The 23300-nt window shown below is 41.6% G+C and overlaps 1 protein-coding gene across 1 annotated transcript in view; it reads left to right on the top strand.

Moving 5' to 3' along the window:
- Window positions 1-23300, top strand: part of LOC126272620 (bifunctional arginine demethylase and lysyl-hydroxylase JMJD6) — a 124757-nt gene that overhangs the window by 52713 nt on the left and 48744 nt on the right. Inside the window, exon 4 of the mRNA XM_049975579.1 lies at window positions 18594-18790. Within this exon, the coding sequence (XP_049831536.1) occupies window positions 18594-18790 (197 nt within the window). The remainder of the gene's footprint in view (window positions 1-18593; window positions 18791-23300) is intronic.

Below are 23300 nucleotides of genomic sequence, written 5' to 3'. Positions count from 1 at the left end.
ATGAACTTCACCAAAATTTACACAATGTGTGAGTAGTATAAAACCTGATGGCTATTTATGTGATGTGTTCTGCAGCTGATAAGCAACAATGTTACTACCATGATCTCCATTGCCTTGGTGATGGACGATTAAATTGTGAACTTTGTAAACAATATGAGTCTGTAATTCTAGCAGAAAAACATCCAAATATGCCACTATGAGTCATGACAAGAGACACCCTTTCTCTCTCTCTCTCTCTCTCTTGAGGCCAGTGGAATGTAGGCCCATTTTCAAGGACATCCAACTTGCCATTATTTTTTGATGCCTTATATGGTCACATTGCAATACCAAATATAGTTTTTGGGTGGTTTAGAACATTGTCTTTCTAGTGAAACAGGTTTAAAAGAGTTTGGCCTGCTATGCTGCAAATTATCCATATGAAAATTGGCCAGGAGATTTTTTTTTTTCCTTGTTTCACAAGAGATAGTGCAAAAAATTGTACAAGATGGCCTAGTTTTGTTTCTTTCAAGAAAATATTGCCAGAGATGTTATGTCTTAAAGGTGTCAAAAACTCAAGGATGCACTGTTGATAGGTGCATTATGGGGTAAAACAAACAACTTTATCTCCAGAAGTATTGAATTGGTGACAGTGTAACTTTACCAGTGTTTTTCAGGAACATGCGAATGTTCATACAGAATTGATCACGTGGGAACATCTAGAGCTGCTGGTATGGAAATAACCAATAGGATAAATTTAGCAGCAGGCAGGCAGATTTAATAATAAGCTATTGGATATTACAAGCTATTGGTCGAAGTATTACATCACACACACACACACACACACACACACACACACACACACACACACACACACACACACACACACACCCGCGCGCGCGCGCACCCTACTTTTTCGATAGCTTGTAACATCCATAGCATATAATATCCACCAGTTTACTTTTAAATGTGGCTGTCATGTGCAACGCGTCCTGGCTGTCATGTGCAACGCGTCCTCTGTGTGATGATGAGTATCTGGCTGTCCATTTCATATTGTTGTTTGTTACCCCATCCCAGATTTTCTGTTGTTTAAATATCTAATTTACTTTTATGTAATGGTAATTTTTTTAACTGGAATTATCAGAGCATCCTGTACTCATGGTGGAACCAAATTTCCAGAACAGCTGGTGTAAACACATCTAAAGGCAACAAAACTCATAGTTTTTAGAAAAACCAATTCATTCTTCAAAGCAGGACCAAATAATCCCTCTTAATCTGGATTGTTAGTGAACTCCTACATCCTAACCACCCCCTTACATACTTACTTATTTTGACCTAGGTCATTAATTTTTAAGAGACAGGTGTTTGATAATGTTGCTCGGATACTGCATAATCAGTAGCTATAACTAATATGTTTTTATTGGGTTGTAGTTTTTGTTTTGGTTTTAATTTCATTGTTGTTTTTTAAGTACTACTCTATAACCTTGTTAACAAAAATCCAAAAGGATCAGAAAATCAGGAGTTCATGTTAAAAAAAAATTGCATTAAGTGGAAAAACAAAGATTCTATTATGTATGTATTTACAGTAGTACAGTAATGTGTAATACACTATAGTATCAATCACTTAACATTACTGTAGACTTATAACACTATAAAGTGACTGTCAAACCACAATTACTCACAAACTACACCATTTTCTTGGAAAAATTCAAGCCTGGTTTGCTGACATGAAAATATCTTGCAATTTCACGACCAGTTATAACTACAGCATCTGTAAACGCAGCAGTGATGTCAGATGTTGAAGCAAATCATTCTAAACTGTCAGGAGGTGTAAAAATCTCTTGACAGATAAGTGGAATGGTATATGTATTCTCCTCCTCCTCACTTTCTTCTGATGACCCGTGTTGCAACCCGGTCACAGCTTTTGGCACTGAGATTCCCACAGAAGCACATATGACAACACTGTCATGTGCACTAATGAACTGCTGTCATGTGCACTGTCCATTCGTCAGTTGAAGCGGCATCATCTTAACTTGTGGACATCTTCAGTTTTACTGTCTCAGAGCTCTGTTAAAGCACTTACGTATATGGTGTTGTGACACAGACTTCCTGGGTGCTGTGATGACTTTTATTGCATCAAGAAGATTCCAATGTGATGTTGCAGTATTGTTTTCAGCAGCACAAATTGCAGCTGTTAAAAGTTGCTTGCGATGTAGCTTTCTTAATGAGAGAAATGATGCTTTGGGCCAAGGGCTGAAGGCAGCTTGTCGCTTCTGGTGGAAAAAAACTGAACCCTTGTGTTGATCAGGTTCAGATAGTGTACATTGTAGGCTGTACATTTGTCCAGTGTAAGAAGAATATGTCAGTTTTGAGCACCCATTTGACTGTTGAAATGAAGAAGTCACTTGCAAAACGATGAGCCATTGATCCAAGTGTCCGTATGGTGAGAGTAGATGCGAGGTAAAGTGTCCATATGTATGTTTTTAAAACAACACTGTTGCCCAGACTTACCAATAACCTAGGTACGAAACTTCTCACTGCCGTCCGCATTACATACAAGGGCAACAGTTACATGTTATTTGCTGCGTGGTCCACCTTGACACTTATCGCCTTTTGTCCCTTGAGTGCAATGTGGAAAAAGTCCAGTCTTGTCCTTAGTGAACACATCACATTAGGCATACTTTTCCCTCACTCTGTTGAGTGCATGCAACCAGCTATTTGCACTTTCTTCAGCACCTTTATTTGCTTCATTGCAAATTTGTACAGATGCAGTTGAATATCTCTGTTGGATCCAATACAGCCAACCAGCAAAACAACTGAAGTATTCAGTGCCTATATTTTTGGCACTCATTTGCTTCCAACTGAATCATAGGGCCACTTAAAGGTATGTTAGATACACATATATGATTGAATCATTTTAGAAGTAATTCCTCATTGTCTTCACACTTATTGCTACAAAGTAATATAAATTTGTTTCCGAAACCTGATGTAGCAGCATTAATGATTTTTTTCTCAAATCTTAATTATTGTAGATAAAATGGATTTGAGAATTCCTGACTGCTCTAAGTTGTTTTCTCCATCTGTTTTCTCTTTCCAAGTTTCACACACTACTATTTGTAGATTTTTTTCAGTATTCTAACTCGATTTGGCTGCAACTAAAAAAACACCTGGCATCAGATACATTTCTAAATGGTAATGCATATATTATTGAATTTATTTAAATGTATTGTATGCACTGATTGTTTTGGTAACAGTCACACCTGCTGACCTACAATACATTAGAAACAAGTCAACAATGGATAGTTAGCTTTGTAGCTACACCCTTGCATTCATTTCAGAAAAAAATTAACACTTAAAAATATTGTATAATTATGCTAGGGACTGAAAAAGATTTTGTTATCCATTTTTACCGAAGTTCATGTTATCAGGTAAAACTTTGTATAACAACTGATATATTCCTGTCGGGGCCAATATATTTTGCATGTTAAGTGCAAGACGGGCATGAAAGGGAAGCAGCGATTGGGAAGGGAGTGAGACGGGGTTGTAGCCTCTCCCCAATGTTATTCAATCTGTATATTGAGCAAGCAGTGAAGGAAACAAAAGAAAAATTCAGAGTAGGTATTAAAATCCATGGAGAAGAAATAAAAACTTTCAGGTTCGCTGATGACATTGTAATTCTGTTGGAGATCGCAAAGGACTTGGAAGAGCAGTTGAACAGAATGGACAGTGTCTTGAAAGGAGGATATAAGATGAACACCAACAAAATCAAAATTAGGGTAATGGAATGTAGTCAGATCAAATCAGATGATGCTGAGGGAATTAGATTAGGAAATGAGACACTTAAAGTAGTAGATAAGTTTTGCTATTTGGGGAGCAAAATAACTGATGATGGTCGAAGTAGAGATGATATAAAATGTAGACTGGCAATGGCAAGGAAAGCGTTTCTGAAGAAGAGAAATTTTTTAACATCAAGTATAGATTTAAGTGTCAGGAAGTTGTTTCTGAAAGTATTTGTATGGAGTGTATGGAAGTGAAACATGGACGATAAATAGTTTGGACAAGAAGAGCATAGAAGCTTTGCAAATGTGATGCTAGAGAAAATGCTGAAGATTAGAAGGGTAGATCATGAACTAATGAGAAGGTGCTGAACAGAATTGGGGAGAAGAGGAATTTGCAGCACAACTTGACTCGGTGAAAGAATCGGTTCTTAGGACATGTTCTGAGGCATCGAGGGATTACCAATTTAGTATTGGAGGGCAGTGTGGAGGGTAAAAATCGTAGAGGTAGACCAAGAGATGAATGCACTAAACAGATTCAGAAGGATGTAGGTTGCAGTAAGTACGGGGAGATGATGATGCTTGCACAGGATAGAGTAGCATGGAGAGCTGCATCAAACCAGTCTCAGGACTGAAGACCACAACAACAACACCCAAGTGCAAGTTCATGCTAATGAAGTTGTACTGTATAATTAAATGGACTGTTATATATTTCAAATCACGTTTAACTGCACTCAGATTTTGAGTTTATGTAAATACAACTTGGAACTGTGTTAAACGATGATTGCACACGTTTTCTTCACAAGCAGAATAATTGATGTTGAATTTTTAGATTAAATTTTTATTGTGATTACAGCATTTGTTATTTCTGAAGCCATTTGACTTCCATTGCTGACTAGGCCTTCAAACGTTCCCATATACTGTAATATTATAAGGTAAGTTATGCATGTCCTGACAGAAATAAGGAATGCAGGTAATAAGATTAAAGCTGTATGGGACATTGTCAAATAGGAGACATGACAGCCAGTGTGTGTTATGGACTCCATAACAGTTAAACTAAATGACAATGCTGTGATTGATAACTCACAAGTTTCAAGTACGTTTAACAATTACTTTCTAAATGTAGCAGTAAACAAGGGGTTAAATGGTTCAAACAATGGAAAGTCCAGGTTGAAATATCAACAGTATTATGAACAGGATAGATTGCTACTTATCTTAATGATGGCACATTGAGTTGCTGAAAGGCATGATGAATAAATTGCTACATAAGCTTACAGCCAATTTTTTCTTCAGAAAAGAGAAACACACTCACATTCACACAACCAAGCACACCTCACACAAATGACTGCTACCTGCAGCCATTCCGGACAGAGTGCAGTCTGGACAGAGAAAAGGGTTGTGTGTGTGAGTTATGTTTGCATTTGTGAATGTGTGTGCATTTCTCTTTTCTGAAGAAGGCTTTGGCCGATATGTAGCAATCTTTCATCATGCCTATCTGTAATTCAGTATGTCATTTTTATGAATTAAATGGTTGAGTTGAAAAAGCAAGATAGTATATTAAAAATATCATTCCACAACACTTCAAGCAGCTAGAAGTAGCACCAACATTCCTCACTGAGATTAATGTATCACAGAAATTAATATAATTACAAAAATTCTAAAAAATAAAAGCTCATGTGAGGTTGATGGAATTTCAGACAGAATTCTGAAAAGTTATTCCAACTTAGGAAGCATTTCTTATTTATTGCTTAGCTTTTTATTACATCAAATACCATTATACATCAATTCATTCATTTACTTACTCAAGTTTCAGTTTGAAAAGAAATTGGCTGCTCCTTTTATTTTAATGCTCAGGTGCTACTTTATCCAAGACTTCAAGTAAAACATTAATGTAACATTACGTAGATCTGTTCTGTACAGTCATTAGAGTTAATTCTATTAAATGATGAAACAGAATTTCTGTCGAAAAAACTACAAAATTATGAAATGGGGCTGATGACAAGTACTTGCCTTTAAGGAGAGAAATATTTAGTATTGCCAATAGAAACAGAAAAAAATAGAAGACACTATCATGGCTTTCAAAATTATTGGTTCCTTCCCCAGGGGGAGAAAAGAATGAGAAAGATGAGTGAGAAAAATGGTTGAGATTATTTGGAACTTACATCCCTTAAGTCCAGATATTCTAATCATTTGTAATGTTTAAGGAGTCTTGTTATAACCTTTAATGACCAATAATTGCGTGGGTATTCAAGCACTCTCTCTTAGAAACAATAGCTGGTTACATGATAACGACTCAGTATCTCATATTCCACTGCTGTGCCGTGACATGCGGGCGGCGCCGTTCGTAGCTAGGTGGCGCTCCCGCGCTCTGCTGAGTTGCGGAGCACCTCTATTGCTGTTTGCGCGTACTGTCGTGGCGGCACTGTTGAATGTCGTGGCACTGTCACAACACTTTTCCCCCTTGGGGGACACTTCCTTGGAGACATGGACAGTGCGGAGACATCCATGGCCTCTTATGAGGCCCCGAGAAGATCCCGCCGAGAGACACGAGAGTATGGTCGAAAATGTCCAGGACGGAAGCTCGTGCGTGGAACATACCTCCTGGACGAGATGATGGGTGAAAATTCTGGAGCAGCATCCATAGGTCTCATGGACCTGGGGGTGTGCTCCAGCGAGATGGGTCCCGGAGAAGGCGGCGGCGCGACTGGGGCCGGTTCCGGCGTACTCGGAAGCGGTAGCTATGCCGGCTGCATCAACACATACGGTAGATCGGCAGCGGCGACAGGTCTGTCTTCTCGGGCTGGTGGAGGCGAAGGAAGGGGGCAGTGGCACCGGCGTGGCCACCACTCGTGGGCGCATCTGGTCGTAATGGCGAACAACTGTGCTGTCGTCCGTATGTATTTCACAAAGCCGGCAGCCGCGAAGAGCCTTGACCACCCCTGGAATCCATTTAGGGCGAGATCCATACCCTCATGCCCACACGTCGGCGCCCATTGAGTATTTTCCCGCACTAGGGGACACAGCACAAGGCCTGACACTGTGGAGCAGGTGCAGTAGAGTGCGCGGTTGGCGGCCATGCAAGAGTTCAGCAGGGCTGCGATCACCCAGAGGCGTGAAGCCATAAGAACAGAATTGCAGCAGAGCATCATCTGTGGAAAAATCACTAAGAAATTTTTTCATCTGGCTTTTGAAAGTGGCGCTCGACCTCCCCATTCGATTGCGGTTGGAAGGGCGGTGCTGTAACATGATGAATCCCTTGTCCAATACAAAAATCACAGAAGGCCTGTGAAGAGAACTGAGGGCCATTGTCTGTGACGATTGTGGATGGAAGACCTTCTAGCACAAAGATTTTGAACAAAACAAGCGTCGTCGCCGCAGTGGTGGGCGACGGGCATCGAACAACAAACGGAAATTTCGAGAAGGCGTCAATCAACAGTAGCCAATAAGTACCGAGGAAGGGGCCGGCAAAGTCAGCGTACACCCGTTCTCATGGCTGTGCCGGATCAGGCCACGGAGAGGGCATTGTACGAGGTGCAGCCAGTTGTTGAGGAGCCCATCGGCAATCGCGACAATGCGTCAGCATTGGCGTGCTGGCCATGGGGTGATAGTGAATCTCAAAGTGAAAACGAGACAAGTATAAGGCCCAACGTTGCAGGCGGTGAGCTGCCTTATCCATAAGTGACGCCGATGGGCTGAACGGAGAGACCAGCGGTTTGTGGTGAAACTTAGAACCATACAAAAAAAGCTGACCTTTCTTAGGGCATAAATGATAGCGAGCGCCTCCTTTTTGATTTGAGAGTAATGCCGTTGCGCATCGTTGAGGGTCTTGGAAGCATAGGCGATGGGTCGTTCCAACCCATCCTCATACCGATGGGCGAGAACAGCCCCTAGGCCATACTGGGACTGTCAGTTGCCAGAACAAAGTGCTGGCCCGGACGGAATGTGGCAAGACAAGGTGCCGACTGCAAATGAGCCTTCAGGCGGACAAAAGCCTGCTCACACTCGTCGGACCAACAGAAAGGGACGTTTTTGCGTAACAGCTAATGCAGAGGATGAGTTACTGCCGCTGCAGATGGAATGAATTTGTGATAATAAGCAATCTTGCCTAGAAATGCCTGAAGTTCTTTGACCGTAGACGGCCGGGGTAGAGCGTTAATGGCCGCAACGTGCTGACGTAGAGGACGTATACCCTCACGGGACAAGTGGAAACCAAGATACACAATGGAGGGTTGGAAGAACTGTGACTTGTCCAGGTTACACCTCAACCCAGCCGAATGCAAAACCTGAAACAGTGAACGCATATTGCGAAGGTGCTTCTCAGTGGAGGCCCCTGTGACAACAATGTCATCCAGATAGTTTATGCAGCCGGGAACGGAAACCGTGAGCTGCTCCAAAAACCGCTGAAAAATGGCCGGTGCGCTAGCGACGCCAAATGGTAACTGCTGGTACTGATACAACCCACAAGGAGTGTTGATGACGAGAAATTCCTTGGAAGTAGCATCCAAAGGCAACTGATGGTACACCTCCGATAAGTCAAGTTTGGAAAAGAACTGGTCCCCAGCGAGCTTGGTAAATAACTCCTCAGGACGTGGAAGAGGATAAGTGTCAATGAGGCTCTGAGCGTTGAAAGTGCCTTTAAAATCACCACACACTCGCAGACTCCCGTTTGGTTTAGAAACCACCACGATCGGCGATGCCCATTCACTGGAGGTAACAGGAAGGAGAATCCCTGAAGCTGTTAACCTGTCTAGCTCAGCCTTGACAGGTGCATGCAACACCACCGGAATAGGGCGTGCCCGGAAAAACTTGGCACAACCCAGACCAGCAGAGAACACGGACGAAAATTCAGAACACAATCCATCAAGCTGTTGATACGGAATATCCTTAGATATGAAGTGCACATCTTCATCAATGGAGAACCCGAACAACTGGAAAGCATCATAACCGAACAGGTTTTCAGTGCCCACATGATCCACCACATAAAACGTGAGGGGTCTAAGAACAGACTTGTAGGCAGTGGAAGCATCAAACTGACCAATGATAGGAATTTTCTGTTTGTTATAAGTTCTCAGATTTCGCGTAACTGGAGACAAAGGAGGGGAGCCCAACTCCAAATACGTGCGAGAATTAATGAGAGTTACTGCAGAGCCAATGTCCACTTGCATGCGGATGTCTTTATCCAGAACATGAACAGTAACAAACAACTTATTTGTTTGAGAAAGCACACTGTGAACATCCATGTCCGATGCCTCGTCCTCGTCGACAGGAACTCTAGGGGACTGACACACGGAAGCAATGTGGCCTTTTTTGCTACATGAATTACACGTGGCCCAACGTTTTGCACACGCGGCCCTGTCATGCTGTACGAAACAACGGGGGCAAGAAGGAAGTGCGGAATGAACCTACTTCTGTGGTTGCTGGTTTCACTGCGAGCGTTGTGCCCCAACGCGACGTTGTTTACGCGAGTGAACCGCCGCCACATCTTCGTTCCCCTGTGAAACAGGCAAATTGTCCATGTCGAGAGTTGACTGTACAGCGCCTACATCACACCATGCGTCTATTTGCGCGCCAGCAGCGTGAGACACTTCAAAGGATTGAGTGATGCTTAGAACTTCCGACAACGACGGGTTTAGCAGTTGTAGGGCACTTTGCCGAACTTCTTTATCAGGAGCAAGCCGTAGAATAGCATCCCTAACCATTGAATCAGCATAAGACTCACAATGAGTGTCCGTGACAAACTGACATTTCCTACTCAGACCATGTAGTTCCGCCGCCCAAGCCCGGTAAGATTGATGGGGCTGTTTACGACACCGCTAAAACGCCATGCGGGCGGCAACGACATGGGTGTTTTTTCGGTAATAGTTAGACAATAAGTCACACATTTCTTGGAAGGACAGAGAGGCAGGTTCCCGCAGAGGGGCTAACTGAGATAGCAGCTGATAGATCCATGGGGAAATTCAAGATAGATATAACGACTTACACATAGGAGCGTCGACAATGCTGAAAGCCAAGAAGTGTTGCCGCAAACGCTTCTCATAATCCTCCCAGTCTTCAGCGGCCTCGTCATAAGGAGGGAATGGAGGCGGAGAAGAGGAAGACAGACGATGAGTAAGCTTCGTCGACAACGCCTGAACCGAAGCCGTCATCTGTGTTTGTTGAGCCTGAATAGCAGCCGTCAGCTGTGTTTGTTGTTCAATGAGCGCTTGCATAAGCTGTTCCATGTCTGCCCCATCACGAACACGCAAATCCACAACGCAGTGAAAATATCCCATCCTCGTCGCCAAAAAGTGTTACAACCTTTAATGACCAATAATTGCATGGGTAATCAAATACTCGCTCTTGGAAACAATAGCTGGTTACATGATAACAACTCAGTATCTCGTATTCCACTGCCGTGCCGTGACTTGCGGTCGACGCCGTTCGTAGCTAGGTGGCGCACCTGCGCTCAGCCGAGTTGTGGAGCGCCTCTATCGCCGTTTGCGCGTACTGTCGTGGCGGCACTGTAAAATGTCGTGGCACTGTCACAACAAGTCTATTTATGCTTCTTGCTTTGTGGTTGTGAATAGCACAGTTTCTCCTAATTCACTCTTGTTATTAACCTTAAGTACCATTATGAAGATATGTATTGGCACGCACATGTGAGAATTCACATGTGAGGCTTCTGCAAGATGATAATATATAATGACCACTTCTGTTGAATAAATACTTTTTGACCTTAGTAACATTTCCCTGAAGATTACATCTTAGGACAGCATATTTTGACTGATGCATGAAACATTTCAAATAACTAACTAAGTACCTAGTGAATTATGATATTTTTGCTTGTTTGGATTGTGTGCTGTAGTTCTGATGTGTGTACAACAGTGAGATTTTCTGACAAATTTGTGAACAATTGATTTTTTTTCTAGTAGTTCTGGTGTAATATTCCCTCCTTGTTCTGGTTGCTTATGTCTTATTGATGAAGTATCCAATATGAAGTCAAAGGAAGCCATTCAGAAAATAATACATGTATGATCGCAATGTGTATACAACTATTGTAAGAACTGTTTTTGAGAGAGGTCAGAGAAGTTGAAAATCATAAATGTTTGGACCATTGCTTGTGATTCCTAGCATGTTGTTGTTGTTGTTGTTCTTGTGGTCTTCAGTCCTGAAACTGGTTTGATTCAGCTCTCTATGCTAATCTATCCTGTGCAAGCTCCTTCATCTCCCAGTACCTAATGCATCCTACATCCTTCTGAATCTGCTTAGTGTAATCATCTCTTGGTCTCCCTCTACGATTTTTATATCCACACTGCCCTCCAATGCTAAATTTGTGATCCCTTGATGCCTCAGGACATGTCCTACCAACCGATCCCTTCTTCTAGTCAAGTTGTGCCACAAACTTCTCTTCTCCCCAATCCTATTCAGTACCTCCTCACTAGTTATGTGATCTACCCATCTAATCTTCAACATTCTTTTGTAGCACCACATTTCGAAAGCATCACACTTAAATCTATACTCGATGTTAACAAGTTTCTCTTTTTCAGAAACGCTTTCCTTGCCATTGCCAGTCTACATTTTATATCCTCTCTACTTCGACCATCATCAGTTATTTTGCTCCCCAAATAGCAAAACTCCTTTACTACTTTAAGTGTCTCATTTCCAAATCTAATTCCCTCAGCATCACCCGACTTAATTCCACTACATTCCATTATCCTCATTTTGCTTTTGTTGATGTTCATCTTATATCCTCCTTTCAAGACACTGTACATTCCGTTCAACTGCTCTTCCAAGTCCTTTGCCGTCTCTGACAGAATTACAATGTCATCAGCGAACCTCAAAGTTTTTATTTCTTCTCCCTGGATTTTAATACCTACTCCAAATTTTTCTTCTGTTTCCTTTGCTGCTTGCTCAATATACAGATTGAATAACATCAGGGACAGGCTACAACCCTGCCTCACTCCCTTCCCAACCACTGCTTCCCCTTCATGTCCCTCGACTCTTGTAACTGCCATCTGGTTTCTGTACAAATTGTAAATAGCCTTTCGCTCCCTGTATTTTACCCCTGCCAGCTTTAGAATTGGAAAGGGAATATTTTAGTCAACATTGTCAAAAACTTTCTCTAAGCCTACAAATGCTAGAAATTTAGGTTTGCCTTTCCTTAATTTTTCTTCTAAGATAAGTCGTAAGGTCAGTATTGCCTCATGCGTTCCAACATTTCTATGGAATCCAAACTGATCCTCCCCGAGGTCGACTTCTACCAGTTTTTCCAATTGTCTGTAAATAATTCACGTTAGTATTTTGCAGCTGTGACTTATTAAACTGATAGTCCAGTAATTTTCACATCTGTCAACACCTGCTTTCTTTGGGATTGGAATTATTATATTCTTCTTGAAGTCTGAGGGTATTTCGCCTGTCTCCTACATCTTGCTCACCAGATGGTAGAGTTTTGTCAGGACTAGCTCTCCCAAGGCAGTCAGTAGTTCTAATGGAATGTTGTCTACTCCCGGGGTCTTGTTTTGACTCAGGTCTTTCAGTGCTGTGTCAAACACTTCACGCAGTATCATATCTCCCATTTCATCATCATCTACATCCTCTTCCATTTCCATAATATTGTCCTCAAGAACATAGCCCCTGTATAGACTCTCTATATACTCCTTCCACCTTTCTGCTTTCCCCTCTTTGCTTAGAACTGGGTTTCCATCTGAGCTCTTGATATTCATACAAGTGGCTCTCTTTTCTCCAAAGGTCTCTCTAATTTTCCTGTAGGCTGTATCTATCTTACCCTAGTGAGATAAGACTCTACATCCTTATATTTGTCCTCTAGCCATGCCTGCTTAGCCATTTTGCACTTCCTGTCAATCTCATTTTTGAGACGTTTGTATTCCTTTTTGCCTGCTTCGTTTACTGCATTTTTATATTTTCTCCTTTCATCAATTAAATTCAATATTTCTTCTGTTACCCAAGGATTTCTACTAGCCCTCATCTTTTTACCTACTTGATCCTCTGCTGCCTTCACTACTCCATCCCTCTGAGCTACCCATTCGTCTTCTATTGTATTTCTTTCCCCATTCCTGTCAATTGTTCCCTTATACTGTCCCTGAAACTCTGTACAACCTCTGGTTTAGTCAGTTTATACAGGTCCCATCTCCTTAAATTCCCACCTTTTTGCAGTTTCTTTAGTTTTAATCTACAGTGCATAACCAATACATTGTGGTCAGTATCCACATCTGCCCCTGGAAATGTCCTACAATTTAAAACCTGGTTCCTAAATGTCTGTCTTACCATTATATAATCTATCTGATACCTTTTAGTATCTCCAGGATTCTTCCATGTATACAACCTTCTTTTATGATTCTTGAACCAAGTGTTAGCTATGATTAATTTATGCTCTGTGCAAAATTCTACCACACAGCTTCCTCTTTCATTTCTTAGCCCCAATCCATATTCACCTACTATGTTTCCTTCTCTACCTTTTCCTACTGTCGAATTCCAGTCACCCATGACTATTAAATTTTCGTCTCCCTTCACTACCTGAATAATTTCTTTTATCTCATCATACATTTCTTCAATTTCTTCGTCATCTGCAGAGCTAGTTGGCATATAAACTTGCACTACTGTAGTAGGCATGATCTTCGTGTCTTATCTTGGCCACTATAATATGTCACTATGCTGTTTGTAGTAGCTTACCCGCCCTCCTATTTTTTTATTCATGATTAAACCTACTCCTGCATTACCCCTATTTGATTTTGTATTTATAACCTGCCACCGAACTTCACTAATTCCCAGTATATCTAACTTTAACCTGTCCATTTCCCTTTTTAAATTTTCTAACCTACCTGTCCAATTAAGTGATCTGACATTCCATGCTCCGATCCGTAGAATGCCACTTTTCTTTCTCCTGATAATGACGTCCTCTTGAGTAGTCCCTGCCCGGAGATCCAAATGGGGGTTATTTTACCTCCGGTATATTTTACCCAAGAGGACGCCATCATCATTTAACCATACAGTAAAGGTGCATGCCCTTGGGTAAAATTACGGCTGTAGTTTCCCCTTGCTTTCAGCCATTCGCAGTACCACAACAGCAAGGCCGTTTTGGTTAGTGTGACAAGGCCAGATCAGTTAGTCATTCAGACTGTTGCCCCTGCAACTACTAAAAAGGCTGTGGTCCCTCTTCAGGAACCACACGTTTGTCTGGCCTCTCAACAGATACCTCTCCGTTGTGGTTGCACCTACAGTACGGCTATCTGTATCGTTGAGGCACGCAAGCCTCCCCACCAACAGCAAGGTCCATGGTTCATGGGGGGAGGATTTCTTGCATAAAGGTAAAAATCATCCAGTTGACCTGATATTAATTGTTATTTTCCCAAGTGTAACAAATGCTGGGTAAGTTCACAGCTGATCTCTGTTTCTGAGGATCTTGACATCGATGGGAAATTAGATCTTTTACAACCATAACTCTGTGTGCATATTTCCTATAGTTTTTTGCCTCTTAACTGATATTATGTCCTCATAGTCCTTGTATTTTGTAATTGGATCTCTTTTAATGCACTGGCATGAACCTCTGTGTTTTATCTCTTGATACATTTTCTGCTTTATCAGTACTTAAAAACATTTATTCTTGTATAAAGATGGAAATCCAGGTCTGGTACCTCAAACTTCCCAGCGAAACTGACAGACTGGTTCTTTCATCAACCTTTGTTGGATTGTGGTTTGAAAACATGAGCACGGCATAAAATTACTTAACTACTTTATTCATAATTTACGGAGGACAACAGACTTGAAAGCACGTGCATAGCAACATCTATGAACACTTGTGACATTACATGGCTGTAAAATTGGAATCTCAAGATGCCCCCTCAATTTTCACAAACAGTTTGAGAATTAAATCTTAAACTTGTGGTTCTAGGATAAGGTCTAAATCCATTAACATATTTCTTGTGCTTTGATTCAGGAAGAATCTTCATCAGCCATTGTATCTTCTGTTGGATGATATTCCAGTTTCAGTGGATACTCTTGTAGAGCTTGCTGTATGAATGTGCTTTGTCTTTAAATGAAAAAGTGACTGATTGACATTGAAAAGGGTGATGTATAATTGTTTCTCTAAACCCAGCTCCTTCATGAATGTTGACAGGTAGACCACTTCCATTGCTGCTTCATTGAGGCTCATGTACTCGGCTTCAGTTGATAAGAGAGCAATGGCTCTGCTTGTGTGAACACCATGAGATTGCTAATCTCGATGAAGTGAAGTAGTAGCCAGTATTTGGCTTTCTATCAACACTGGAACTTCCCCAATCAGCATCTGCAAAACATAAGATTCCTTCCTTATCCTTTTTGCCGGTCAGTTCTCTGTCTATGGTTCCTTTGAGGTATCTAAGCCTTTTGCCAGGAACAAAATTATGGCTATTATTGTACTGGCATAGCTTATTTACCACGTAGCATAAGTCGGTTCAAGTACAGTGGTGATGTACATCGGTGCTCCTTCCAGGTCTCCGAATTTGTAGCTGTTGCACCCAACTTGCTCCCAGTTGTCAGTGGAGCTTGCACTCATCCATTTCAAATCAGCGTAAAACTTGTCTCAAATAGCCATTTTGACATAATGTAATTTTGTCAACAAATTGGTTTACCTCGGTGCCCAGATAGCATCTTGTGGCACCAAGATCCTTTATATTAAGTCTGGCAGAGAACTCACTCTTCATTTGTTTCCTCCTTTCGGAGTCTGCTGAAAAGATAATAATGTCATCTACATAAAGGAGTAGGAAGACTGGAAATTTTCTTATAATATTTAAAAGACATGTGGCTCTGAATTCATGTTATGGTCGCATTCAACTTGGCATGCTACCGGTGACCAGCTTGGTGCCGCACATAAATGGCTTTTTTAAGGTTACACCCTATTATCACCAGATTCCAATATTTGGAGCACGTCACTTGCCTTCTTGGCTATGATTGTCTTTCTCTGCCTCTCTCATCTTTTGTAATGCTCTACCGGCAAGTCCAAGAGCCTCATGAATATTTATGTGTCAGTTCTGCAATTGAGAAATGCAGTGGTGATATGCAGTTGAGAGACACACAAGTCAAATTTGACTGAGAGAACCCTGAGTAATCTAAGTGATTCCTGCTTGTAACTCAGAGAGAATGTTTCTCCAAAGTCGTCTCCTTGTGCAGTTATTTTGCTTTTCTCCTCAGCAAATATCCATCACTATTGTATTTATTCCTCAAAACAGTCCTACAGTCACTTACCGTTTTATTTGTTTATCTGTCTGCAATGTCTGCTGTATCATTTTACAATGGTGACCTAATTTCATCATACATAGCTTTCAACCTCTCTTGACGATCTGAACCACATAATGGATTGTTGACATTGACTTCTGTTGCAATGTTAATATCAGGAACTGAAATATTTGATGAGTCTACATAGAGGAACTCTGGGTCAAATTTAAAAAAATAGTTGACTATGCACAGGATAGATATGTACCCAGTAGAACAGTTCATAATGGGAGGGAACCTCTGTGGTATACATCACTGTGAAGAAAATTTTAAAGAAACAGAGATACTGCATAATAGTTTTAAAACAAAGCATAGGGCTATCGATAGAGAGATGCTGAATGAAACACATTTCGCTGTCAAGGGAGCAATGTGTTATGCTTTCAATGACTACCATAAGAGAATATTTTTCAAGCAATCTGTTGCTGAACTCAGAGAAATTCTGGTCATTTGTAAAGGCTGTTAGTGGTACCAAAGTTAGTGTCCAGGCACTAGTGAATGACAGAGAAACTGAAACTGAGGATAGCAAAGCAAAAGCTGAAATGATTAACTCTTGTTTTCAAATGTTCCTTTACAAAGGAAAACCCAGGAGATTTGCCCTAACTTTGTCCTCGTACCATTGAAAAGATGAATGAAAGAAGTATTAGTGTCAGTGGTATTGAGAAACAGCTGAAATCGATAAAACTGAAAGCTCTAGGACTTGATGCAATCCCTGTCAGATTTTATACTGAATATACAGCCGAGTTAGCCCCACTTCTAAGTATAATCAATCGTAGATCCCTTGAACAAAAAACCTCGCCCAGTTCTTGGAAAAAGGCACAGGTCACACCCGTATACAAGAAGGGCAGTATAAGTGATTCACAAAACTACCGTCTAATATCCATTATATTGATTTGTCGTAGAATCTTAGAATATATTCTGAGCTCATACATATATTCTGAGCTCATACATAACGAGGTATATCTAACAGAATGACCACCTCAATGCCAACCATCATGGATTTCAAAAACAGATCATGTGAAATGTAACTCGCACTTTTCTCACATGACATACTGATAGCTTTGGATCAAGGCAATCAAGTAAATGCTGTATTTCTTGATTTCCAAAAAGCATTTGACTCGGTACCACAGTTATGCTTATTCAAAAGAATTATCATTTGAGGCATCAAGTAAAATTTGCGACTGAATTAAGGACTTTCTGGTAGGGAGGATGCGACATGTTATCTTGGATGTACAGTGTTTGTCAGAAGTAACTTCAAGTGTGCCCCAGGGAACTGTGTTGCGACCCTTGCTGTTCATGTTTCATATTAATGATCTTGCAGATATTAATAGTAAATGCAAGCTTTTTGCAGATGATACAGTTATCTGTAATGAAGAACTATTTGAAAGAAGCTGCATAAATATTAAGTCAGATCTTAATAAGATCTGACAGGACAGGTGTACACTCTCGCTCGCTCGCTCGCTCGCGCTCGCGCGCGCGCGCCCACACACACACACACACACACACACACACACACACACACACACACACACATACATATATCCATCCGCACATACACAGACACAAGCAGACATATTTAAAAGGCCTTTTAAATATGTCTGCTTGTGTCTGTGTGTGTGTGTGTGTGTGTGTGTGTGTGTGTGTGTGTGTGTGTGTGTGCGAGTGTACACCTGTCCTTTTTTTCCCCTAAGGGAAGTCTTTCCGCTCCCGGGATTGGAATGACTCCTTACCCTCTCCCTTAAAACCCACATCCTTTCATTTTTCCCTCTCCTTCCCTCTTTCCTGACGAAGCAACTGCCAGTTGCGAAAGCTTGTAATTCTGTGTGTGTGTTTGTGTGTTTTGTTCATGTGCCTGTCTGCCGGCGCTTTCCCGCTTGGTAAGTCTTGGAATCTTTGTTTTTAATAAATATATATATATATATATATATATATATATATATATATATATATATATCCTTGACAACAGGCTTTCCTCATGCGCTTATTTCTGGATTAAAAATAAGCATTAGTTGCACAATTTACATCATGTTTTATTCAGGCGTAAATGCACATAAGTACCAGTGCACAAATGGCTCGAAAGGATATAGATATCTTGTACTGTAACTACTTTCAAGCAATCTTAACTTTTTGTGTTTCTAATTCACAGATGGGTTATTGTAAAATTGCATGACACTCTTATGTTAGATTTAAAACATTTGAAGAAGACCTCTGTTTTATCTAAATTAACTAAGGATTTGATTATGTGATAAGTGTGCCCCCACATGTGTTGCAAGAGGTGGAGCTACTGTATTCGCTGTGAGCACCAAATCTTTCATGAGGACATTACTGTACAAATGATTTCAGTTGTCGTGCTTGATTAGTGTTTGAGCTCAGTGTTTGAAGCGTCATTTCCACCCTCCTCACAAAAACACCAGGTGTTGTTTACGCAGCCACAAATTGTAATTTTTTTCACCTTTTATAATATATGTTAGTTCCATACCTGTTTTACCAAGTATTTCATACAAATCTTCTGTACCATGGCTAAACTCCTAGAATGTAGCATAAGTATAAATGAATTGTGGTCTGACCCAACTGGATCACTTAATTGTATTCTTTCAGCACCCTCGTAGGCGACGGTTACTGGAGGACTATGAAGTTCCAGAATACTTCCAAGATGACTTATTCCAGCATGCTGGAGAAGAGCGTCGTCCCCCCTATCGTTGGTTTGTCATGGGACCAGCTAGATCAGGCACTGGTATTCATATTGATCCACTTGGAACATCTGCTTGGAATGCTCTTATATCTGGTCACAAAAGGTTTGTTGCTTCTTCCTTTCATAAATATTAACATATCCCAAATTGTTTGTGAGGTATAGCACTGTAGATAGAGGTCTGCGCAGATGCAGACTTCCCCAGAAATAATATGTTTGTTTGCCTAGCCGTCTTTCACAGCAGCAATTATAATAATTTTTATTGTTTTTTTCTGTCATTTGCTAACTGCAAATAATAATTTTTTTACCAGGTGCATTAGCTTTCATTTCTAAAGCATTTTCAGTGGGCATAGTATATTTGCTTCTTGTGTACATATTCTGCAAACCACTGTTTTTCCTTCGTTGTTAGCAATGACTAAAGAAAACTGTGATTCTTCAACTTCTCACAGCGTATTTCTTGCTCGAACAGTCCACGGGTGTACTGCCGGTCCATAGTGTCCAATGGGCACAATATTTCAGCGATCAGACATGTCGCCGTCGTCAGGTGCGCTGATGAACTGAGCTCCTGAGGGTGGGCGGCCGTCCTAAATCCCTTTCCCCTGCGAGGCGTTCTCTCCGCGGTCCTCGGCCGCGCGTCGGCGATCGCTGATAGGCTTGCAGCGGCATCTGTGGTGGTGGCGTCGGTGTAACTGCCTCTTCCGTCCTGGTCGCTCATTCCTTTTCTTTGCTAAACCTCTTTTATTAGACTCAGCCAAATTGTCAGCAACATGAGGGCACCTACATATTTGCTGGCCAAATACCTGGCAGAACTACTAAGCCCTTATGTGGGTAAATGCCCTCATCACATTCGGAATTCTATGGATTTCATAAAACTTCTTGAGAACTTCTAGCTGAAAGACTCGGATATCCTGGTGAGTTTTGACGTTGTCTCATTATTCACCAGGGTGCCTCTTTGAGAGTTAGTTGAGCTCATTGCACAGGAATTTTCGTCTGTGGTTGCAAATTTCTGTATGGAGTATTTCGAGGAGGAAGCTTTGACATCATCCAAATGAAAACCTACTTGTTTTCTACGTTATGTTGATGACACATTCGTGATGTGGCCCCATGGAAGGGACAAGCTCCTAGACTTCTTTACACACCTGAACTCCATACATCCGAATATCAAATTCACTATGGAGATCGAAGCAGCAGGAAGTTTACTATTCCTGGACGTCATGGTCAAAAGAAGAGCAGATGGCACTCTGGGCCATGAGGTATACAGGAAGAAAACGCACACCGACCTGTATTTGCATGCAAATAGCTGCCACCACCCTTCACAGAGGAATGGGGTACTAAAAATACTGGTGCACAGGGCGCGCACCATCTCAGCCGCAGAGTGTCTGCCCCATGAGCTGGAACACCTCAAAACTGTATTTCGGAAAAACGGGTACTCGGAATGGCAAATCAGACGCGCACTCCGCCCCACCTCTACAGTACAGTGTGTGGAGATGGACAAAGTCACAGAGGAAAAGATAGCCACTGCCTATATACCGTATGCTGGAGCACTATTGGGGATAATAGGACGAATATTGAGGAAACACACAGTAGAAGCTGTCTTTTGCCTGCCCAATAAAACATTAACATTATTGGGAAGTGTCAAAGACTATCTCGGTTTGCAGAAGGCTGGTATATACCAGATTCCCTGAGAGTGTGGGAAGACCTACATTGGACAGACAGTGCCCACCATCTAAGATCGTTGCCGAGAACATCAGAGGCACACTCGACTTATGTACCCCAGCAAGTCGACAGTCGCAGAGCGCTGTTTGTCCGAAAATCACGAAATGGACTACCAACATACCTGGGTCTTTGCAAAGACATCTAAATACTGGGACAGCATCGTTAGAGAGGGTATCGAAATTCGAACCAGGGGCGGACTAATCAACAGAGATTGTGGCTATAACCTCAGCAAGGCATGGGAACCAGCACTGAGTCTAATTAAAAAGAGGCTCAGCAAAGAAAACAAACGAGCGACCAGGGCACCGACACCACCAAAGACACCGACACCAGCCTCTCAGCAATTGCCGATGCCCGTACCATGGAGAGAACGGATTTAGGACGGCCGCCCACCCTCAGGAGCTCAGTTCATCTGAGAACCTTACAATGGCGACATGTCTGAGCGCCGAAATATTGTGCTTGTTGGCACTATGGACCAGCAGTACACCAGTGGACTGTTCGAGCGCTAAAGAAAACTGGTTATACATTTATTCATGGCAGTTTTCCCCTTTTCAGTTCTTCTTTTTGTTAAGCTGCATTGATGTTTTTTCTCCACACTTTTGTAAAACTTCAGAAGACCTCCATGTGTATGGAGGGGGGGAGTGAGACCACTTAAACCAGAAAAAGAATGGTACTTTTTCAAAAGCCACTGAAGTAATAATTATTTGTGCTTACATGTATCTGAGTGCCTCCCATCAATCATCTGTTTGTGTGTGGTGGCCTTTGCTCGTTTCTGTTTAATAACGTAAAATAATTGAATAAATTTTTATTAATAGTAACAAGTGTGCTGAAAGCAATTAATGTAAACAGTCTACAACAGTATCCCAGATGCTGGTAGAGTTTATGTCTGTGTGAATTTTTCCCATTGTGGAAGTATTATTAAGTAAACTATACTGATGAGTGGTTAAACTGCTAGTTTTTTTAAATTAATTAATTTATTTATTTTTATTTTTGGCTCGATGCATTTTGTGAACATTTAATGTAAAAATTAAATATCTATAATTTGGAGTAAATGGGCAGGAGAAGACGTGGGAGTTGCTTGTATCACACAGTGAAGTGGAATAATGGATTCAAAAGGGGAGTGGGACTGCAGCATGAGTGAAAGTGGCGGTGCATTTTGGGAAACGACTTGCAAATGTTGAAGGTAGTGAGATTATGGGATCAAAGAATGTGTTTAAAGGAAAATCCAATGTTCGTAACTAAGAGAGAGCTCATATTGGTCGAAGATCAAAATGATAATAGTCATGAAACAGCCATTCACATTGAAGTATGAAGCATTTTGTGCTTGACAGTATGTTTCACCACTAGGTGGATCTACTCTATACTTAGCCACAGTTTTTGGTGGTGGCCTGGCCGTACATGAGAGATGAGTAGTTGGTTGGTTGTCACATTCACATAAATGACTGCAAAAGTTACAGCATTACTGCTTTCATACATGGTCCTACCTCTGATAGGTTAAGTCATCCTCTGATATGACCCATGGGGCAAGGGGTTGGGAGGAAGTGTGGCATAAGAATAGACAGGGGTGTTCTGTAGATTGCTTAGACACTGGAAGTTACTTTGGAAGAGGTGGGAAGGATTGTGGGTTAAATGTTCATGTCCAGGTACAACAATAGATAGTCAAAGTCATGGCAAAGGATGATGTTAAGCTATTTGCCATGTGGAGCAATGAAGAGGTTGCCGCTTTGCACATGATTTGTAGGGATGGTTGAAGGTTCAGGTTCATATGTGGAAATGCTGCAGGAGATCTTCAGAATGAATTTTTTGTCTGCAGGGGAGATGCACTGGTTTTAAACCTTCTGGCAGGTTAAGACTATGTGCCAGATCGAAACTTGAATCTGGGATGTTTGCCTTTCACAGGCAAGCATTCCTTTCTTCAAGGAATGCTTGGTCTGCAAGCCTCCAAGGTATGTGGGAGAACTTCTGTGAAGTTCACAAAGTAGGTGATGTACCTGGGAGAAGTAAAGCTGTGAGGGTGGGTCATGAGGCATTAATCAGTTGAGCACTTTTCCATGAAAGGCAAAGGTCCCATGCACGAGTCCCTGAAGTTGTGCAGGAGATCTATTTGCAAACTAGATTTGAAGCATTATGTCTTAATAAGTCCTTCAGGGTACTGGGCATTACCTTTATCGTGGAACACACGCAACTTCTCCTGCAAGCACCAAAAATGTATACTGATGCCACATTCCTGTCCCATCCACTTCCTGGCTGGTCATCCCAGCCATCAGCCACTCTACCCTCCAACCTTCCCTCCTCTCCCCATCTCCTCCTTCCCCTAGAGAGAGAGAGAGAGAGAGAGAGAGAGAGAGAGAATGGGGGGGGGGGGGAGCACTCTTGCTCTGAAATAGTACTTTGTTTGAAAGCCTTAGCAATGTTTTCTATTGTTTTGTTTGTGTGTTTATCAACCTGTCAACACCTGAGTTATATGGTGAGTTACAAGGTGTGTTTTTTGAGTAAGTACCGTTTTGAAATTTAACAAAAAGACGTTCTAAGATATCTCGATAATTTTATTTTTACATGAAAGCCTGTACCTTAATCTACTTTTCTACATAATTTCCATCAATATTGAGGCACTTGTCATAACGTTGTACCAGTTTTTGAATACCCTCCTCATAGAAGTCTGCCGCCTGACTTGTTAACCACTGCTTCACCACTGTTTTGACTTCGTCATCGTCTTGAAGACACTGACCGCCCAGGTGCAGGAACAGATGGTAGTCACTGGGCGCAAGATTGGAGCTGTACAGGGCATGATTTCGAGTTTCCCATAGAAAAGATGTGATGAGACCTTTGGTCTGATTCGCCACATGCGGACGGGCATTCTCTTGCAGCAAAACAATGCCCTTGCTCAACTTGCCATGTCTTTT

Source organism: Schistocerca gregaria, chromosome 5, assembly GCF_023897955.1.
Source record: "Schistocerca gregaria isolate iqSchGreg1 chromosome 5, iqSchGreg1.2, whole genome shotgun sequence".
Taxonomy (NCBI): domain Eukaryota; kingdom Metazoa; phylum Arthropoda; class Insecta; order Orthoptera; family Acrididae; genus Schistocerca; species Schistocerca gregaria.
Note: the sequence above shows the minus strand (reverse complement) of the source record. Positions and strands in the feature narration are given on the sequence as shown.